This window comes from Arachis ipaensis, chromosome B6, assembly GCF_059453495.1.
Source record: "Arachis ipaensis isolate K30076 ecotype BB chromosome B6, ASM5945349v1, whole genome shotgun sequence".
Lineage (NCBI taxonomy): Eukaryota > Viridiplantae > Streptophyta > Magnoliopsida > Fabales > Fabaceae > Arachis > Arachis ipaensis.
The window spans coordinates 18,422,382-18,442,421 of NC_142441.1; the positions used below are offsets into that span (position 1 = coordinate 18,422,382).

General features: G+C 36.6%; 1 protein-coding gene across 2 annotated transcripts; it reads right to left on the reverse strand.

Annotated features, from left to right (window-relative positions):
• Window positions 1-6,179: 6,179 nt before the first annotated feature.
• LOC107647981 (receptor-like kinase LIP2) lies at window positions 6,180-9,190 on the reverse strand. 2 transcript variants are annotated; one of them, XM_021104151.2, is made up of 4 exons: window positions 8,604-9,190; window positions 8,326-8,501; window positions 7,566-8,225; window positions 6,180-7,450 (listed from the first exon to the last, which is right to left on the reverse strand). In XM_021104151.2, the coding sequence occupies exons 1-4, from the start codon at window positions 8,710-8,712 to the stop codon at window positions 6,461-6,463; spliced, it is 1,935 nt and encodes a 644-aa protein (XP_020959810.1). In that variant the 5' UTR covers window positions 8,713-9,190; the 3' UTR covers window positions 6,180-6,460. The 2 variants fall into 2 exon arrangements, with proteins under 2 accessions (XP_020959810.1, XP_088348140.1); XM_088492014.1 differs by lacking the exons at window positions 8,326-8,501; window positions 8,604-9,190 and having other exon boundaries at window positions 7,566-7,957; window positions 8,033-8,219.
• Between the last annotated feature and the right edge of the window lie 10,850 nt (window positions 9,191-20,040).

Here is a 20,040-nt window from a genome sequence, read left to right on the forward strand (position 1 = left end):
TCTCTTTAATTTTAGTCTTTGATTCTTGTTTTAGTGTAGTTTCATTTATATTTTCATGTTCTTTTATCTTGATTCTCTTAATTTCTTTTGTTATTTTCTCAATTTTTGCCACTTTTAGTTTATGAACACTTGGTAATTTTGATTCCCCTTAATACAATTTTAATTTTTTATGATTTTTTTTTATGCTTACTTGAGTTGTTATTATCATTTTCTTGCAATTGGTAGTTATAGAATTTATTATTATTGTAATTTATGATATTTTTTCTTTTTTGCATACCAAGTATTTGATAAAATGTTTGGGTTAGTTGTAGTGCAGTTTTTTCACACTCTTAGCTTGGAATTGAGGACTTAGGTGACCTTGGGTCATTGATGTCCATTCTTAATTGTGACTAGGATTGTTAGTTGATTTGGTTTCATTAACGTTAATATTTCATTAAGTTAATTAGTGAGTTAGTTAGGATTTGTGGATTGAGATCAATTATAGATATTTGACTTATCTTCGATGTTAGAGTTGATTAAATGAGATTAATTCTTGACAATTACCATGTTTGTAGTCTATAACTAGGATAGAAAACCTTGACTCTTCATTGCCATGAGTGTGATTTAGCATTTATATTATCTTAGTTGTTAGTTTTACTTTCTTGCAATTTATATTTTTTGTTCATCATTCTAAAAATTTCCAAAATTCTCATAACCAATAATATGCACTTTTTTCTGCAATTTCTATGAGAGACGATTTGAAATTTAAATATTCTCGATTTTTATTGATTTGACTTAAGTGACAAATAAATTAAACTTTGATTGAGAATTATCTATTAATTTAACTCTATACTTTAACAAAATTATTTTATAAAAATTTTGAACCTACAATTTTCCTTCGTTAATAATTCAAATAGTTTTACTCGAATTAAATGAATACAATTTAATTGGAATAAATGACTAATATTAAATTTCAAATGGATACTACTAAGTTAAGTCATTAGCTAAATTAAAAGCTTGTCTTCTACATTTTTTCAGTTTTTTTTTTTTTTAAATAAAGAAACAAGAAAATTTTTTTATTCATTTGTTTGTTCCGGTAACTCACCCTTTGGTTTCTTGGAGCACATAAGGTCACATTGTTTGACGCGGCAAAGGGGGTAACGATGAAAACACTACTGTAAATGATTTATATTGTTTTGTGATGTGATGTGGTTGTTGGTATCGTGATGTTCAATAATGTTGATGGATCATGTTTTCAATTATTAAAAAATTTTTAATTATTGTTGAGTCTCTATAAATTTTATATTATATTAAATTTTATAATTAAATTTTTATAAAAAAAATTGTTAAAATTAATAAAATATTTTATTAAATAAAATAAAATATTTAATCAAATATTAGATATATTCATTTTATTTAATAGAATATTCTATTAATTTTAATATTTTTGTCATTGTAAAACTTAATTTTAAAATTTAATATGATATAAGAATTAATAACAAATATAAAAATTTAATTAAAAATTTGATAAAATTATAAAGACTAATAAAATAATTAAAATTTTAAAAAATGATGTAGAATTAGGGTAAGTAGGGTTTGAAAAATATTGGTCTCTTAAAAGTTTTTGGAAAAAAAAGTGATAGATTTAAATTTATGATAAAATATTAAATAAGTTTTAAATCATTTCCATAAAATATTAGACTTATAAATTCATAAGAAAAAGGTTTAAAATATATAAAAGTATTATGTATATAAAAAATAATCACAAAACCAGTTATCATATTTTATTAAATTTATTTTAAAATATATTTTATATTTCAATACTTATTTTATATAAGTAATTAATTTAGTGATTGACATATAACATGGTTGTTAAATATAAATGTAATTACCATTATAAAATTTTATGATAACATAATTTTAACGAGTTAAGCCCCACTTTGGTCTTTGAGATTGGCGAATTGCACTGAATTAGTTCTCGAGATCCCAATTGCACTAAATTAGTCCCTCAGATTCGAAAAAATGCACCACGTTAGTCCTTCTTCCAATTTCCGTCACCGGAGCACTGACGCCGTCAGTGACGTGGCCAGTTCTTGCCACGCTGGATAGAATGAGACGAGGTAGTTTCTAATTTGGCGCTAAACACCCCTTTGAACGACGTCGTTTTCCTTTTATTGTTTCTACTCTTTGTCTTCTACTTCTCTATCAGTACAGAGAAAAAAACGTTTCTCTTCCATGAGTGACCCAAAGTAGCAACAGGTAGCTGCAATAGGATTTCTCGAGACTATTAGAACACGACGTTCGCCGTGCAGTTGTTGGAAGAGTACGTTTGCCACTACAGGGATCTTCTGTGTCGTCACTGAGGTTAGTGAGGATGAAATTTTTTTTTCAAATTTAATGGAATGTTGTGATGTGTGTTGATCATGGTTAAGTGTTTTGTATATTGTCAGTTCACAAGTTTTAAAGCTAATTTTGTGTTAAGGTTTTATTTTGATGTTTTGTGGGACTGTGTTTAGGGGTTTCTTTTTATGCTCTGTTCCAATGGTGGAAGAATCAGCACCCATCGAAGGCAATAAGCCCACTGCCTTGGCTGATAACACTTCACTACCCAACATCACAGAACCAACAAATCCTGATGAAGCTGTCTACGACAAAGAGAGACCAGGAATTACAGTAAGATATCACTTCAATTCATCTCTATTATAGGATTTTATTATTGGACTCCTGCTTCTAGTCCAATTAAAAAATTGTTGCCTTTCTTCCTCAAGGTACATAGTAATCTTGTTATGTCTAGATTAGTTAATTAATGTTTGTTGGATTGCAAGTGTTTGCTGGCTATTTTTCTGGGTTGATAGCTACTTCAATTGAGCTCAAAATTCCTGTTTGCATATTATGCATGTCATATGTTCGATGAAATGCTAATGTGAAATTATTTTGTTTAATTCTTATGTTTGGCCAACATTTATCTTAAATTCTATTCTCATTAGGCATTATAATTAGAAATTGTGCAGTTTTATGGGTTGAATATAAATAATCACATACATAATTACTTGTTCTTTGATGTTGTTAAGCAATTCAACTTGATTTTCATCAAGATTGCCACTTTTGAAACAAGACCTGTGTTAATGTGATTATTTTTCTTGTTTTTGTGACGAATAAGTAAGCTTCTCTACTTTTGAATGGATTATGGTTGTGGTGCTAGGCAGAAAGACTATGTCAGAAGCGTGCCCTCAAGGCATTTAGGTTGGATCCAGTTAAATGGGGAGGTAACTACACAATAACTATATTGGTATACCCTTTTATTTTGGTTTTGTTGATTGCACATTATTTCATCTTGTTGGTCATTGACCTGTTGTTCTAATTGTTCTAACCATGCAGATGGACATGATCTATTCATTGTGATTACCTTTTTTTATTTTTTTTCTCTTTCTTCTTCTATCTCTTGAGGCACACGAATTTTTGTTCAGAATTCAGAAGTAGCATTTAGGTTGAATTCTCTTGTAGACTTTTTGCTGGTTAAATTTTAAAATGAATGCTCATGAGCTTTCTTGATATTCAGTAGATTCTTTTAAAATATTTAGGTGTTAATTTTTTTCATATGTTATTACCCATAAATTGCAGTGAACGTTCAGCCTCTATCTGGGTCTCCTTCAAATTTTTAAGTTTATACTGCATTGCTAAAACCTCATGACAGAATCATGGCACTTGATCTTTCTCATGGTGGACATCTTTCTCATGGATACCAGGTATTTTCAATTTCCATCATCCACCATTTCCTATGATAATGAAATCTATCAAGTTCATGGATTATTGGTAATTTCTTTTGGCAATTTCTTCAAGGATTAGATAGAAATCACTTTGTAGTTATTCATACAAATTTAATGCTTTTATTACATATCTATTTATGTATAATTCTTATTAGTTGAGAGTTGAGACTTTGTTAGGGTTAGCCTCTGTTGTGGACCACCGGAGTACAGGGCAGCAGCCACACCCACACCACTCTGGAACACTCGATGCTCTACTGGTTCCTCTGGAGATCCTTCTATTTGACCGCCGGAAAGTCTGGCTCTCACTTGCACTCATGATCCTAAACCCAAAAAGCTGCACAGTGAGAAAGAAGGCGAAGAACCAGAAAAAGTGGGTAGAAGAAGAAGAGGAAGAAGTTAGGGTAGAAATCTTGGTTATAAAAGGGGACAAGGACTAAATTGGAGCTAATCAACTTTATTGCCATGTCATCTAACTGTTGTTGGGTCCAGCGTGGCAAGAACTTGCCACGTCACTGACGGCGTCAGTGCTCCGGTGACAGAAATTGGAAAAAGGACTAACGTGGTGCATTTTTTTGAATCTGGGGGACTAATTTAGTGCAATTGGGATTTGGAGGACTAATTCAGTGCAACTCGCCAATCTCAGGGACCAAAGTGGGGCTTAACTCTAATTTTAACTTGATTGAAATTCACTTGCAATTGTAAAGTTAATAATTATTTTAATTATCAAATTAATATAAAGATGACTGGACTTCAGTTTTCACTATTTAATCTTATATTTTGTCATAACCTGCTTATTTGTCTTTTTATTTAATATTTACATAAATATCACAAAAATTTTTAAGATTAATTAATTTTTTGTCTCTAAAAACTTACAAGTTGAACACAATGTTTTTGGCACATCAGCTTGTCCTACTACAAAAAAAAAATGATATCTTAGAACGAAGAGTTCCATGTTACATTGTGATCCTTGCAATCTCCGCTGAATATATGGGAGCAACTACCTTGTCCGCTTTCTGAGCTCCCTTTACTCCTCAAATACCTCCGTTCCGATCCGATCCGGCAGCTTGAATAATGGCGTCGTCACAGTCACAGCGGAGAGTATGCAAGAAAGAGAGCCACTTGCTCAAACTGGTTCACCCTGGAGGCTTCGTAGAGCTTCACAGCAAGCCAGTTAGAGCTTCTGACGTCATGAGCCGGAACCCTAGACACTGTGTTACCCGCCCCGACATCTTCCGCTTCCCTTGGATCGTAGTCAGCCCCCAGTCCATCCTCACTCCCGGCAACGTCTTCTTCATCGTCCCTTGCCGCACTATCCGAAATCTCATGAAGAAACACAATGCGGCAGGTAGCTTTACCACCACCAACATGCTTCATTCTTGTGTCAGTGAAGAAAGAGTTTCTCCTTCTAAGGGACTACTACTGAACCGCCGCGATCATCATCACCACCTCCCTGATCCTGAGTTAAAGCCCTGCCTCAGGAAGAAGGAAAATCACAATAATGCTACCAGATCCCGTAATCTTAAAGTAAGATTTGCCTCCACTCATCATCACGACCTCGACGACCTTGACCTCAACCACGCAACCTCATTCACATCACAACTTTCTCAATCTTATTAGGCGCGCCAAACAAAGTTAGTTAATAAATAAAATCCTAGAGCAATCGGGGACTGTATCATAAAAAGATTAGTGGAACTTGACCATGTGTATAGATAATTATGAGCTGTTAAATATGAATATAAGCAGATTTTATAATTTGTAGCCATCAATTAGTCATTAATAGGGTTTTTAATGGTGTGAGATTTCAAAAGTGCTCTATATTTTATATTTATAATAAGAATATCTTGATTAATGTCCTCATTTCAAACATATAGCCCGGAGGATGAGGAATTCTTACATGAGCATCTTCTTAATCTCACACCACTGCCTTATTAACCGCGATTTGTCAAATAATAAATGGAAGCTAAGGAAGATAAATATTCCTCTAATTGCATGTCATTTCCTTTGATTTCTTTCTCTTCCAATGTAAAATGAATGGTTACAAAGAATTGCAGTGTGAGTTCTATGTCAGGTTAGACTTGCCTTCCTGAATTTTCTCTGATTGCTTTTCATCAATTGAAATATGGACTGAAGTCTCAGTGTGGTTTGATCCAACCAAACATTCTGAATGTTATGTATGTCCATCTATCTATAACGGAAGAGTTTCTTGAATTCATTGAAGGATATTTAGCTGTCAAGTGTTATGAGTGTTTCAGATGAGAATTCCAATGTTTAATGACTAATAATCACAGTTCACAGAGAAGATTAAAGAAGATTATATTCATAAAGCGAGTCAATGATAGTTGATAGATTCAATAATAATTCTCCTTGGGAATCAGGATGCTACATATACTAAACAATATATTACAGATTTGGTTTAAAGGAATAATTTGTCAATTGGACCAAATATATACTTGATTCATTGATTCAACATGCGTATATCAGCAACAGCAATAACAATACAATTGCCTTACACATATATAATACAGAATTGCCATTCACTCTTGATCTTCAACTAAAGTTAGATACAGAATATACCTGAAGCCTACGAAGTAAATAAAAAAAAAAAGAAAAGAAAAAGAAGAGGAACGTATATATAATGATGGTTAAGTGTCAAGTGTAGTTGTCTGGCATAACAAACCATATGTATAATAAACAAGCAGACTTGGACAGAAAAATTATGTGAGAGTGCTTGCTGTTGGTGGCAATGGCGGGATAGCTGATGGTTCCTTGCTGCTTTCATACTCGAATGGGATGCTCTCACTACTCTCTTGGTTGTCGTGACCGTAAGATATATCCTCTCGTGATGATCTCTCACTAAGCATGGCTTCACCTTCATCCCTTGACTTTGACTCCTCTGGTCCCACCCCGGTTCTCCTCTTTGAAGAAGATGATGGTTTTTTCTTACTGCTCTTTTGGCTCAATTCTCTATCTTTGTTTCTGCTACTCTTCTGCTTTAATTCTCTGTTCTTCCGAGAAGCAGCTTTCTTACTGCTATTCTGGCCTAACTCTTTTTCCTTGCTGGAAGACTTCTTGCTAATCTTCTGGCTTAAATGTTTCCTACTGGCTTTGCGTGGGGATGGTCCTCTCCTTTCATCTTCGGAATTCGAAGTTACATCGCTGTGAGCCCTGGACGATGATCTGGTGCTGCTTTTGCGGCTTGACTTGGAGTAGAATTCCCTAGATTGTATACTATCTTGTGGGCTGTAGCTTCGTTTATCTTCATCCTCTTCATAGTAGTCTGATTCACCATCAGATCCATCATAATCGCTCTGGCTCTGGCTGTAGCTTCCACTATCACTTCCGCTATCACTACCGCTGCCACTCACACTTGCGGATGCTTCACTCTTGGCCGAGCGCGCAGCAGAAAGAGGGGCAGGGGCAGGGACAGGCTCAGGCTCAGGCTCGGTCTCGGGCTCGGGCTCAGGCTCAGGCTCAGGCTCAGGCTCAGGCTCAGGCTGAGGATTGGCCTCCGGAGGCGGAGTTGTTGAGAGAAAACTGAGGGCAGTCACCACATCACTCATGAGAGGACGCGCTGCTGATTCCTCCTGTAGGCACATGGCTGCTATTGCAACAACTTGATTCAGATCCTTCTCTGGAAACTTGCCTTTCAGAAGTGGATCTGCCATTTCTGGATACTTTTTCGGGTCTCTAAATATGGGTTGCGCCTGTTTAATCATATTACAAAAATAAAACCAAGCTATGCCAAGTTAATATATACAATCATAACCGTTTCTCAGCATAATAAACTACCCTGAGATAAGATTGTTATGAGTTACTTACCCATGAAACTAAATTTTGCTCGTCGTTGGGTCTAGTGGTGTCAACTGCGCGGCGTCCAGTTATGAGCTCTAGCAAGACAACACCGAAACTATAGACATCTGACTTCAAGGTGAGTTGACCTGTTCTTACGTATTCAGGGGCACTATAACCATAGGTGCCCATAACTCTGGTAGGAACAATATTCATCTTATCTTTACCAGCAAGTTTTGCAAGTCCGTAATCGGATAGCTTTGCATTGTTATCATTGTCCAGCAAGATGTTGGAGGATTTCAAGTCCCTGAATATGACAGGGGGATTCGCCATGTCGTGCAAGTACCATAGTCCTTTTGCCGCATCAGATGCTATCTTCATTCTGACGTACCAATCTAATGGAGGTTGCTCCGGTCCCCGCTCTGCTCCGCAATAATAAATTAGCACAACAAGCAAGAATGAATTCATGTATGTAGAGAGAAAGAAAGATCGGTTACCGAGAAGCCGCTTTTCTAGAGAGCCAGCAGGCATGAATTCATACACCAAAAGACGTTGATCACCATCGGCACAATAACCAGTGAGTTTGACGAGATTCTCATGGCTCATGAGGCTTAGAGTCAAAACCTCAACCAGAAATTCCTTGCTTCCTCCTTGCATTCCATTTCGGTCCAGTTGCTTAACTGCTACAACCTGTACACACAGAAATTATTAACAAACAAAACATAAAATGATAAAATTGAAAGGAGAAATTAATGATATTGTTGTGTTAATTAATTAATTTATATATGACCTGGCCGGTTGCAGGGATTGTGCCCTTGTAGACTCTGCCAAAGCCACCTTCACCCATCAACATTTCTTGCCGGAAATTCTTTGTTGCAGTTGCTAGCTCACGGAATGTGAAATTGTGTGCTTTAATATTCGATGTGTCTACTTGGTTTATGTCTTCTGCCTTTGGTTTCTTTATATCTGCATGCATGCATGCACGCACTTAATTACTTTCCTCATCAAAATACACACATACAACGATCTCTTAATATCTTGCTAATTAATTATCAATTAGTTTAATACCTGGTGGTCTTGCTACAACTTGTTCCTGTTCCTGTGGAGGAGGAGAAAAATCCTTGCTGCTACTGCTTTTCTTGCTTTTTTGAGAAGTGAAGCACGGAAAGCAATTCATTATATTCTTCTAAGTTCTAAGGATCTCTATATAATAATTAAACAAATATACACCTGGGTATATGTATGAACAATATAGGTTCTTCCCTTCTAAGCAATGTTCTTTTTACTAAGGAATGATGAATACAAATGGATGGAGGTTCCCCCAAATGAGGTTGAAGGACCCCACGAGGAGAGGAGCAGAGGCTATAATAACAAATTAACACTAAACGATTTAATTAAGAGAAAATTAAAAGGTGAAAGAAACTAAGAGGAAGAAGAAGCCATTATGCATGCATAATGGTGAATGTGGTATGATGATGTTCCCTTAGAACTCTCGGAGATGAGAAAAAGGAGGGGCATAAAGATTTGAGTGGTCATGGATTAGGAGGTGCATGCCCTTTTACGTGAATTCCGACAAAGGTGGAATTCATAGTTTCAGTTTTTAGTTTGGTATCAGTTTCATGAAAATTTGGACTATGGTTTTATCTTTTATGGATTTATTGTCTTCCAGGGCATAAATGTTTCACATCCAGCCTTTGCTAGTTTTTATGGTTTTTATTTTATTTTTTACTTCAGTCCATTTATTTCCATAAATAATGCAGATAAGGTTTGTTATCATTGTTAAGCTTTAATTTTTGGGCAAGCCCGTTATAACTTACGATATCTGCTAATAATATTAAGTTTAAAATTAGCACTTTCAGTTGGCGTTCACTTCCCCAAACCCAAAGGGTGTTGGTAACTGCAGCTACGTTAACGTTATTACTCTTTCTTCTACAAAATCTACTTATTATTAAGAACCAAGAGGATGGCAACAATTAATTAAGAGTTAATAGTCATTTTCGTCTCTGAAAGATACTGCAATCCTCATTTTCGTCCCCAAAAGTTAAAATTAATCAAAATCGTCCTCCAAAGATACCTCACTTAATCACGTTCGTCCTTCCGTCATCTCCGTAGCTGAGTTGGCAAACGGCTGCTGACATGGGCCGTTAACTGCCAAGGTGGCAAACGCCAAGTTGTAGCATGTTGTTGATGACAAGATAAGTCTTGTTTAAGACGTCAAATTAGTCCTTCTTAGTGGATAAACGCCAAGCTGTAGCATGTTGTTGATGACGAAGATGTGATTGTTAGCATCCTGTCCGCAAGCAGTAAGTATTTGTCCTCCATGTAATGTCTTCAGAAACGCTCCGTCTAGACCAATTAGAAGTCTCCAACCCGCCTTAAACCCCCGCTTGCAAGCATCAAGACACACAGAATCGATCAAATAGAGGAGGACTCTCAGGCATAGGGATGACACCAACTTGTACTTTGGATCCAAGATTGCTAGTAAGTAACTCATTTGCATAATCTCACACCAACCCATACTGTGCTATCTCATCACCCTCCACAATTTTTGTAGCTGCTTTTAGAGCCCTGGTGATGCACGTGCTATTGAGGTACACATTACATTTTCGGACAAACCAATCATACACCTCTCGATGCTTCATAGTCGGGTGCTTTCTAAGCTTAGGTACTAGTTTACTAAGTGTCCAGGTTTGGGTGGCAGCTCTATTTTTCCTCTTTCTAGGGTAGATGTGATTATCAACTAAAGTCTTAATTTGTCATGACAAGTCTTTATTATTACATGTACAATAAACCACCCACGGACAATCCTCTGACTTACAAACAGCTCTAACCCTAACTCTATCATTCTTTGTAAATATAATATTTCTGCCCCACTGGATAGTGTAATCCCTAGTAGCTTGCATGAATTCAGCTTTTGACTTGAATATCATACTAACCTCAAATTTAGGCTTTCCAAACTTGGTCTTTTCATTAAATTGGGGATAAACAGTGGGTGTCTCCTCATCGGAATCTAATTCCTTGCCAAAGTCCTCTGAGTGTCATGAGTCAGCATCTGAAGCACCTCCAAGATCATCATCATCATACTCTACATCTACCAAATCAAAACATCAATGACATTAAAAAGTTTGGCCAAATGAAATATTAATTCAATACCACAACTAAAACCCCCTAAACATACCAGATTCAGAGCTTTCTTCATCTTCGAAACCCTCATAGCTTGAGTCATCAGTGTCAATTTCTTTATCCCCTAATTTGGACTTAGGAGACCTGTGCTTCTCCCTGGCTTCATCTTTCTTTTGCTTTCTTGGTGAACCTTTTCCGCTGTCACTATCACTGTCATTGTTGTACAAATTGTCTCCTAGAACTTTAGGAGGCTTGTACAACTCATCTTCAGTACTCTCATATGAGTCATGAGAGTCAGAATCTTCTTCCTGGATGGGACCTTCTCTTACACATCTTCCAGATCTTGTGACTCTGTATGCATTGGTATTTCCTTTGTTCTTATTCTTTTCTGAGTTCTTGGCTGGTTGAGATGATGTTTTGGAATGAGGTGGGACTGTCTTCCCCTGAATGTTGGTTTTGGTTTGTTGAGGGTGGAGTTTTGTTGACTGCAAGGGAGTCTTTATGGGTTGAGAGGTAGTCTTAGTGGGCTTATATGTTGGTTTGGTGGGGTGAGAGTAAGACTTATTGGGCTTACTGGGCTGTGAGGCTGCCTTAGAGGGCTGAGAATTGGGCTTACTGGGCTAAGGCTGTCTTAGTGGGCTGAGAATTGGGCTTACTGGGCTGTGAGGCTGCCTTAGTAGGCTGAAAGGTTGGTTTTTTGGGCTGAGGGTGCATCACTTTGGGAGTCTTGACAGGTTGGGAGTTCTGCATCTTGGCCTAGGAACTGTACTTCTTCTTCTTACTACTTCCTGCTTCCAGAAGAGCTACTGCTTCCCCTATGTTGTTCACTACACAGGGCTGTGAGATGCAATCCTCAAAGTATAGGTTGATCAAATGTTGGTTCCTCCTACAATCCTTGCACATTATAATCAAGTCAGCATCTGTCACCAACTTCTTCAATCTAGATGCAATCGGAATTCTAGGAACTTTCCACTAATAGTTTCCAGCCTCAATGTATCCCAACTCCTTATAGTAACCCCTTACAAAAAACACATCAAGTGTATCTCCCTCAACACCCATCAATACCTCTGTATTATCAGGTTCATAAATCATGTCTCCGTCCTCACCCATTTTAAACAACCTGCCATGGTGAAAAACAAACGTCATGGGAGGACCCTCCATCTACAATAACAAACACAAAAACACCATAAACAAACATGACCAGCAACAACTACTCTCTATGTATCACCAGCTACTACACCCAGTTTGTACCAATCAACCATTAACCCAAAATAAACATGCAACAGAACCATCACTAAATTCAAACATCCCTCACTAAAAATCATCACAGAGCCATAGAAAGTAACACAATCTCATACACGAAAATGGTAAAAGAACACTTATACATAGAAACCCTTAGTCACCCCAAACCCTACCTTAAATCAGATGAACATTAACACCACCACAGTAACAATACACCACATCACATAATAAGTTAGAAATCATGAAAAAATGTTCAATCCTTACCTCTCACCGTCTCAATGCCTTCTTTCACTATCAATGCTGCTCCAGTATAACATCAACTCTGCATTCAATGGCCACAGCTTTTATACTATACTCATCCACCAGCACTAACGATCGTTGTTGGGGTGGTTCAGAACTTGGGTCAGACGCTTAGGGCATACCTTATGGGAGACGATACGTTTTAGAGCGAAAGACAGAACGATGGTTGATATCAGATGGGGGTAAGGCTTTGCAACGTTTGAATCCCACTTCAGAAGATAAAACGGCAACATTTCAAGCTTAGTAGCGCCTTCTACCGAAACGGCATTGTTTTTGTTCTCTGCCACCTTGGCAGTTAACGGCCCACGTCAGCGGCCGTTTGTCAACTCAGCTACGGAGATGACAGAAGGACGAACATGATTAGGTGAGGTATCTTTGGAGGACGATTTTGATTAATTTTAACTTTCGGGGACGAAAATGGAGATCACGGTATCTTTCAGGGACGAAAATGACTATTAACTTAATTAATTAAACAATATGTAACTAAAATGCTCTGTTCATGAATTTGTATGCCTGTTGAACTTATTCGTGAGCATGCATTTACTTCCCAGTTTAGCTTACTCATGTATGATAATTATTGACATCTTGACGAGGTTAACAACCCCCCTATGGTGAAAGTAGCCAAGAATCCACCTTGATTGACTAAGCCAAGGATGCACTTCTTAATCTCAAAGAGTCTAGAGAAAAATAAGCATACAACTTATTTAATATATAACTCAATCAACTCAACTTCATAAGCAAAAAGGGTACATATGCAATATTTATGCAAGTAGAGGAGGAGGAACCTTCATGACTCGGGCGATGCGGAACTAACTCATAACACAATATAATAATATGTGCTAAACTAGACTACTTTAATTAACGACATAAATATAAAGATACATGCTCCTGCATCATCGTCCCTGAAAAGGGCTCCTGCATTATCCTCCTTGGGTTAAAAAAGGCTCATCTTGTATTGGCGAAAGATTCCATTTGTGAGTGCATTTGGTCTTGAAAGATGTGAAAAGACATAACTCAACTTGATTATTTTGACCATCTACATGTTGTAATGGAGATAATACGATCTTCTTGCCATCTTAATAAAGGAGTATGTATTTCTGAAACCATCATGAATAGCTCGACGATCATATTGCCAAGGACATCCTAACAGTAAATGACACGCGTTCATCGAGATTACGTCACACCACACTTTATCCTTGTATTTGTGTTCCATAGAAAATTGGACACAACATCGCCTTGTTACTTTAATTTCATTCTCCTTTATTAACCAATGCAACTTGTAAGGATGAGGATGTAACTCGATTGAAAGCTTCAATTTGTCTACCATATAATTTGAAACAACATTCTCACAACTTCTGCTATCTATGATGACCTTACAAACCTTCTCTTCAACATACATCTTGTGTGAAAGAGATTGTGGTGTCACCAACTCTCATCTTCTATTATCCTTGCAGTATTCAAGTTTCAACGAACTATTAAAGCTTCTTCACAATCGGCTGGAACTTCTTCAACAGCATAGGCAACCTCACCTTCCTCCTCTTGTTTCTGGATTGGCTCTTCGTTAACCCTTTTCTCGACAAGAGTGATAACCCTTCTGTTTAGACAATCAGCAGTAATATGCCCAAAACCTTGATATTTGAAGCATTTCTTACCTGATGATCCACGCTCCTTGTTGCTTCTATAAGATCCCGTCTTCATTTCTTGTTGAACATTAAGGATGACTTCTTTGTCCTTTGGCGACTTAGTGTTATTCCTTTATATTCTTAGCTTTTCAATCTTTAATGACAGTCTAATGACATCATCCAAGGTCCAATATGGTTTTAGTTGAACGACATCAGAAATTTCTGTGTTCAGTCTTCCAAGATAACGAGTAATTGTTTGTTCTTCAGGCTCTTGAATGTCACACTTCATAAGCAACTCTTCGTAGTCGAACTTAAACTATACTTAATTCGATCAAACTCGGCTCAGTTGCATCCTATTTGGGTAGACGGGACAAGTACAATAGTTTTACATTTCTCTTTAGGTTCAGTTTGAGTGAACAACTTAAATAAGCTTTTTTGGAAAAATAGCTTAAAGTATAAGGATTTTTATTAATAGCAACTTATACATAAGGTATTTTGTATTTTGATTTTTAGTTATAGAAGTACTTGTTTTAAAATTGTAGCGTTTGGATAAATAACTCAAAAAATATAATTTTTTTTACACAAGAGAATGGATATTAACGATGATAACAAAACTTTCCAATATTAAACGTTGATTTTACATAACCTAATCACTAAGATTCTTTATTTGCTCTCTTATTATTTTGTTGCTATTTTTTTTTTTACTTTTATTAGAACTCCCTCCTCCTTTATTAGGGTCAAGAATTTGCTATAACTAACTACAAAAATAATAGCAAGCTATATAAAAATAAAATCACATGTGAAAAAATAAAATTAAAACTCAGATTTCATACCACACACAATGTTAAATATAAATTTAATAATAAAAATAGAATGGTAAAATGATAAAGAAAATACCTGGAAAGAATATATATACAGTAGATGGTTCAGATGGAACATTGTGTGTGGTGAAGGGTCAATAACTCAATACTTCTAATAGATGAATCATTATGTGAAAATGATGGTAGATGGCCAGTACTTCCAGCAAACAGAACATTGCATGAGAATGATGGTGGAAGGCCAATGTTTCTAGCAGATGAAACCTTGCGTGAAAATGGTGGTGGAAGGTCAGCATTTCCAATAGAAACAAAAAAAACATTTTTCACATAGTGATGAGTCCATATTTGATGGTATATTTTGACTCAAAGTGGATGGATTCTAGCACATGAACTCACACTTAAGCACCGAAATAGTATATTTTTGTGTTTGATCCCTAATTTGATTCTAAATGTGAAAACATGGGTTTTAATGCTTAGATTAGTGATTTTTTAATTCCACTTTCATGTCATTCGATGCCGTGATATGGTTTGTGAGTGATTTCAGGCCTTGAAGGCAAGAATGGATGGCCAAAAGTGGAAGAAAGCATGTACAAGGGAGAAAACATGAAGAAAACAAGGAAAGCACACACAGCGACGTGTGCGTGCGCACGAGTACTTGTGCATACGCACATGACGATTTTCAGCCGCGTGTGCGGACGCACACGTCTGTGCGTCCACACAGGTTCCAACACATGATTTCATTAATGATGCACGTGCTTCACGATTTCTGAAGCCTCTTGGCCCATTTTGGAAGGCTAAATTGATGATCTTGGAGTGCTGTATAAGGGGATTCAACACATATAAAAAAAAAGCTTTCATTAGGACTTAGACTCAATTTTTACATAGTTTTTCCTAGAATTAGGAGTAGTAGTAGTGTAGAGTAGAGAGCTCTCCTAGGGTTTATGTAGTTTTCTTGTAGCATTTTATAGCAAGCTTTGATCTTTCATTTTGCTTCCTCAATTGTAAGTACTCTCAATTTCCTTTTAATTAAAGCACTTTCATTTCCTTGGTTCAAGTTACTTTGTTTATATTGCAATTTTGTGTTTCTTGAAGTTTTGATTGATGAATTTTATGTTTCATGCTTCCTTTATACTTGATTGCTTGTTTATGTTTGGCTTTGTTGATAGTTGGTTATAGTTTTCCAATTTCCTTTACGATTTCCCATGCTTTACTTTTATGCACACAAGGTGTTTGTGAAAATGCCAACTCTAAATTTTGAGTAGATTTTTTCCACCTTGGCTTGTGGTTTGAGTCACTAGGATACTAGAGTCATAATGTCCGACATTTAGTGATAATTCTTGGGTAGTTAGTTGATTCTTGTTTCTATTAACGCTAGCCTTTTATCAACTAGTTTGGTAAGTTGGTTAGGACTTATGGATTAAGGTCAATTATGCTTGCTTGACTTACTCCTCGATGGTTGGGGTTGACTAGGTGAGATTGAATCATCATAATTATCATAGTTGTGGTTATGGCAATGATAGGATTATTAGATTCTCATTCCCAAGTCAAGGCTCTTTGATGCATTTATAACATTTTCACTAGTGTTGGCCTTACCTTCTCTTTACTTGCATTAGTTTCCAAGTTTTGATCATTGCTTAGTACTTTTATTTCTTAAGTTCTTTTAATCTTTCATTCCTTACACAAACCCCCCCTTTTTTCCTCACAACCGAAAGAGAAAACATTTCATTTGCATTCCTAGGGAGAACGACCCGAGGTTGAATTACTCTCGGTTATTTTGTATTGAATTTATTATTTGATTGATGTTCAATTGTTGGTTTGGACTATACTTATAACGGGCAAATTCTACTTTTAGTGTGAAAATCCAAACCCGTGCTTTTGGGCATCCGTCACATAGCTAAGAATAAAAGTAGATTTTTTTTGTTTTGAATTCAATTTTTTTTACAAAAGTAATAGAATAACTTATCGAAAAAAAAGTCATATATTTTTATTTATTCAAAAAACTGTGAATTAAATTTTCAAAAATTAATAATTTTTCTTTAAAATGATGTCAAAAATACATATGACTTTTTATAATTCAAAAAAATTAGCTTCTACCACTTTTCAAATAGGCTCTTAATTTTCACTTTCGCAAGTATGCTTGTACGTGAAGCAGGATGCATGGGGAACTAAAGATATAGCAAGCAATATTGCGTTTTTTACTTTTTAATAATGTCTTTAAAAGTTGAAGCCACTTATATTACTCTTCACTCTTCAGTAGAGTTGGAAGTGAGTTAAATAAGCTTATAAGCCAGTTCGATCTCACTTTGTTAATAGTTTAATAAGTTAAATTCGTGAATTAGTAAGCCAAATTTTAGCCTGAATTAAATTCATAAATTAAATAAATCAAAAGCCCAACTCATTAGTTTGTAAACTAACTCAATTATATATATATATATATATATATATTAATTCATACTTTTAATATTATATAGGAAGCATTTTAGATATATTCCTGTCTTTTTTTAGAAGTTTGAAATGCCATAATTTAGAGTCATTCAGATTTAATATAAAAAAAGTTATCGGTTCAGATGTAAGGGAATATACATTATGTGGATATGCATAAAAAGAGTTGTAAGGAAGAATTGCAACCACAGCGTGATGTAGCAGATTTTGTAGAAGTAAGCATGCCACTGTGGTCCTTTGTCAGATAGATTGGCATAATGTGCATGTGTGGCTTTAAAGGGGTGAGACAGCCAATAACATTATCGATCGAGAATGCATTTTATCGGTCCATACAAAGAAAAAAAAAACTGAAAATACAACAACAACAACAACAACAACAACAAAGCCTTGTCCCACTAAGTGGGGTCGGCTACATGAATCAAACAACGCCATTATGCTCTGTCATGTATCATGTCTATAGAGAGACCGTTTACATATAGATCTCGTTTGACCACCTCATGGATGGTCTTCTTAGGTCTTCCTCTGCCTTTCGCCCTTTATCCATCTTCCATCTCATCCACCCTTCTGACTGGATGTTTTATCGGTCTTCTTCTCATATGTCCAAACCACCTGAGACGTGATTCAACCATCTTTTCCACTATGGGTGCTACTACAACTCTCTCCCTTATATCTTCATTCCTTATTTTATCCAATCGCGTATGACTACTCATCCATCTCAACATCTTCATCTCTGCCACACTCAGCTTATGTTCGTGCTCCCCTTTAGCCGCCCAACACTCCGTACCATACAGCATAACCGGCCTTATAGCGGTGCGATAGAATTTACCTTTAAGTTTTAAAGGCACTTTTTTGTCGCATGTAAAACCAGATGCACTCTGCCATTTTGACCAACCTGCTTGGATCCTATGATTTACATCCTGTTCAATCTCTCCATTATCCTGTATGATGCACCCAATATACTTAAAATTTTTAACTTTTTGTAGGATGTTTTTTCCAATCTTCACCTCTATATTGGGGTTTTCCCTTCTCAGACTGAACTCACATTCCATATATTCCGTCTTGCTACGGCTTATGCGCAGACCATACACTTCTAGAGCTTCTCTCCATAACTCCAACTTCTTATTTAGGTCTTCCCTTGACTCTCCCATAAGGACGATATCATCGGCAAAAAGCATGCACCATGGCACAGGCTCTTGGATGTGCTCTGTGAGTACTTCCAAGACTAATGTGAAAAGGTATGGACTTAAGGATGATCCTTGGTGTAATCCTATACTAATAGGGAATTCCTCTGTCACACCACCTTGAGTCTTTATACTAGTTGTGGCCCCACCATACATGTCTTTAATTGCCCGAATATATGCGATCCTTACTCTCCTCTTTTCTAAAACCTTCCATAAGACCTCCCTTGGTACCCTATCATACGCTTTTTCCAAATCAATAAACACCATATGTAGATCCCTTTTATTACTACGATACCTCTCCATCATCCTTCTTAATAGGTATATCGCTTCAGTGGTAGATCTGCCTGGCATAAATCCAAATTGGTTCTTTGTTACTTGTGTCTCTTTTCTCAACCTCTGTTCTATCACCCTTTTCCATAACTTCATAGTATGACTCATAAGTTTAATCCCTCTATAGTTTCCGCAACTTTATATATCCCCCTTATTCTTGTAGATAGGTACCAAGGTGCTCTTTCTCCACTCATCAGGCATCTTCTTTGACCTTAAAATCTCATTAAAAAGCTTGGTTAACCAGTTGATGCCTTTTTCTCCAAGACCCTTCCAAACCTCAATCGGGATATTATCAGGTCCTACTGCCCTGCCATTTTTCATCTGCTTTAGAGCCTCTTTTACCTCGAAGTCTCGAATCCTTCGATAGTAGTCAAAGTTTTGGTCTTCTTCCCTTGTGCATAATCGACCAAGGCTCGGAAGAGTCTTCTGTCCCTCATTAAATAACTCGTAGAAGTAGTTCTTCCACCTTTCATTAATCTTCTCCTCTTGAGCCAACACCTTTCCATCCTTATCCTTTATGCACTTAACCTGATCCAAATCTCTCGTTCTTCTTTCCGAGCTCTTTGCGATTCTATATATACCTTTTTCTCCTTCTTTCGTGCCCAAAGACTGGTAGAGACCCTCATATGCTCTTGTTCTTGCTTCACTTACAGCCACTTTTGTCTCTTTCTTAGCCGCCTTTTATTTTTCCCAGTTATCTGCATTGTGGCATAAAGACCACTCTTTAAAGCATTCCCTTTTTATCTTTATCTTTTCTTGTATACTCGCATTCTACCACCAGGACTCCTTGTCTCTTGGTCCTATTCCTTTAGATTCACCAAAACTTTCTTTTGCTGTTCTTCTAATAACTTCTGCCATTTTCCTCCACATCTCTTCCGTGCTTCTATTCCCATCCCACTTTGCCTCTTCTCCTACCCGTCTTAGGAAGCTTCTTTGTTCCTCACTTTTCATCCACCACCACCTCGTCCTTGTGTTCTTCGTATGATGTCTTTTCCTCAACTTTTGCTCAACGCGAAAATCCATGACGAGCACCCTATGTTGTGTTGTCAAACTCTCTCCTGGGATAATTTTACAGTTGATGCAAAATTTCCGGTCAACTCTCCTCAACAAGAAGAAGTTGATTTGAGAGCTTTTCATGCCACTCTTATAGGTTATAAGATGTTCGTCTCTCTTTTTAAAACATGTATTTGCGATAAGAAGATCAAAAGTTGAGGAAAAGTCTAAAATAGTTTTACCCTCGGCATTGATCACCCCGAAACCATGGCCTCCGTGAATACTCCCATATCTAGTCACTTCTCTTCCAACATGGCCATTTAAATCTCCTCCTAAGAAAATCTTATCTCCCAAAGGTATGCCTCGAACCAAACTCTCTAGATCCTCCCAAAACCTTATCTTGTGTTGTTCGTCCGAATCCACTTGCGGTGCATAGGCGCTAATCACATGGAAA